Below are 1,701 nucleotides of genomic sequence, written 5' to 3' on the forward strand. Positions count from 1 at the left end.
AGAGAGAGAGCAGGTGAGTGAGTGGCAGAGAGAGAGAATCCCACAAGAGGCAGAGAGAGAAAGAGAAAGAGAAGTGGGGCTCACCAGAAGCAGGGTGCTTGATGTGGAACCTGGACTCACAAACCATGAGATCATGACCTGAGCCAAAGTCAGATGCTTATTGGCTGAGCCACCTAGACTCCCTCCCTTGGCTTTCTAAAGGTATGTGGGAAAGAGAGAAAGAGACAGAGAGGGAGGGAGGAAGGAAGGAAGGAAGGAAGGGGGGAAGGAAAGAAAGAAAGAAAGGAAGAAAGAAAGAAAGAAAGAAAGAAAGAAGGAAGGAAAGAAGGAAGGATGTGGTAATGAGTTGAGAAGATCATTCCATTATTTTCCTGCCCCAAACCTTTCTTAAAGCTTCCTTAACATCTTTGTTTCTCAAAGAATAAATAAGGGGGTTCAACATTGGGATTACCACTGTGTAGATCACGGCCACCATGCGGTCTTGAGTCAAGGAGTAGCTGGACCTGGGGCGCAGGTACATAAAAAGTGTTGTGCCATAGAAGAGGCACACAGCAGTGAGGTGGGAAGCACAGGTGGAAAAGGCCTTGAACCTGTCCTGGGCTGAGTTCATTCTCAGGATGGTGATGAGGATTAGGAGGTAGGAGACCAAGATGGTGAGGGTGCAGCTCAAAAGGTTGAAACCAGCAAAAATGAAAAGCAAGATCTCACACAGTGAGGTGTCCACACAAGACAGAGACAAGATAGGTGGTCCATCACAGAAGAAGTGAGTGACCACATGGGCACCACAGAATTTCAGACTAAAGATACAGCTTGTGTGGATAAGAGAATTGAGAAATCCTGCACCGTAGGAGCCCACAATGAGAGACAGGCAGATCTCAGGAGACATAGTGAGTGGGTAGAGTAGGGGGTTACAAATAGCAGCATAGCGGTCATAGGCCATGGCAGCAATGAGATAGCACTCACTGGTGGCGAAACCTGCATAGAAGAACATCTGAGCCATGCAGCCAAAATAGGAAATCACCTTCCTCTTGGCCAAGAAGTTCACCAGGGTCTGAGGGACAACCGTGGAGGAGTAGCAGAAGTCCAAGAAGGAGAGGCTCTTCAAGAGAGAGTACATAGGTGTATGCAGAGGGGTGCTCACGTGAATCAGAAGGAACATGATCAGATTTCCCAGCAGAGTGATGGTGTACATGCCCAGGAATACCGTGAAGAGCAACCTTTGGAGTTGGGGGTCCCTGGTGAGGCCCAAGAGCTCAAACTCAATCTCTTGGCTCAGGTTTGCCCCTTCCATATTTCTCCAGTCCTCTGGTGTGTAAAGAGGGGACTACCAGAAATGATGTGGAACCCTCAGGGGCTCTCACTGGATTTAGTTCTGCTTTGGCTAAGGGCAGCCTTCTGAAGACTGGTCTCGCTGAAAAAGTCCTTTGTAGCTGGAACTCAGTCATAGAGAGGGTCTTCTGTACTTGGTTGATTGGATAGTCTGTAAGCATTACTAGAGCAGCAATGAAAAATAGAAAAGCAACATATACCATTTGGTCTCTCAGCGACCTTAAGAAGTTCTCAATAATGAAGCAGTTACTTACCAAATATTTGTTGACAGTCTTCCATATGCTTAGCTCTGTGTTCTTCTTGTCAGCAATACAAAAGTGTCTGACTTTAGGGAGCTTATATTCTAGAGATAGTATATTTTGTGTTAAAGCA

The 1,701-nt window shown here is 46.6% G+C and overlaps 1 protein-coding gene across 1 annotated transcript; it reads right to left on the reverse strand.

Moving 5' to 3' along the window:
* Positions 1–355: 355 nt before the first annotated feature.
* Positions 356–1,306, reverse strand: LOC125167396 (olfactory receptor 5AU1). Its single transcript, XM_047861489.1, has one exon. The coding sequence runs from the start codon at positions 1,289–1,291 to the stop codon at positions 356–358; it is 936 nt and encodes a 311-aa protein (XP_047717445.1). The 5' UTR covers positions 1,292–1,306.
* Positions 1,307–1,701: the final 395 nt, after the last annotated feature.

This window comes from Prionailurus viverrinus, chromosome B3 (genome assembly GCF_022837055.1).
Source record: "Prionailurus viverrinus isolate Anna chromosome B3, UM_Priviv_1.0, whole genome shotgun sequence".
NCBI classification, from domain to species: Eukaryota; Metazoa; Chordata; class Mammalia; order Carnivora; family Felidae; genus Prionailurus; species Prionailurus viverrinus.

What these genes read in the sequence shown, in the direction of transcription:
- LOC125167396 (XM_047861489.1), bottom strand. Translation starts at nt 1,291, where the DNA reads ATGGAAGGGGCAAACCTGAGCCAAGAGATTGAGTTTGAGCTCTTGGGC.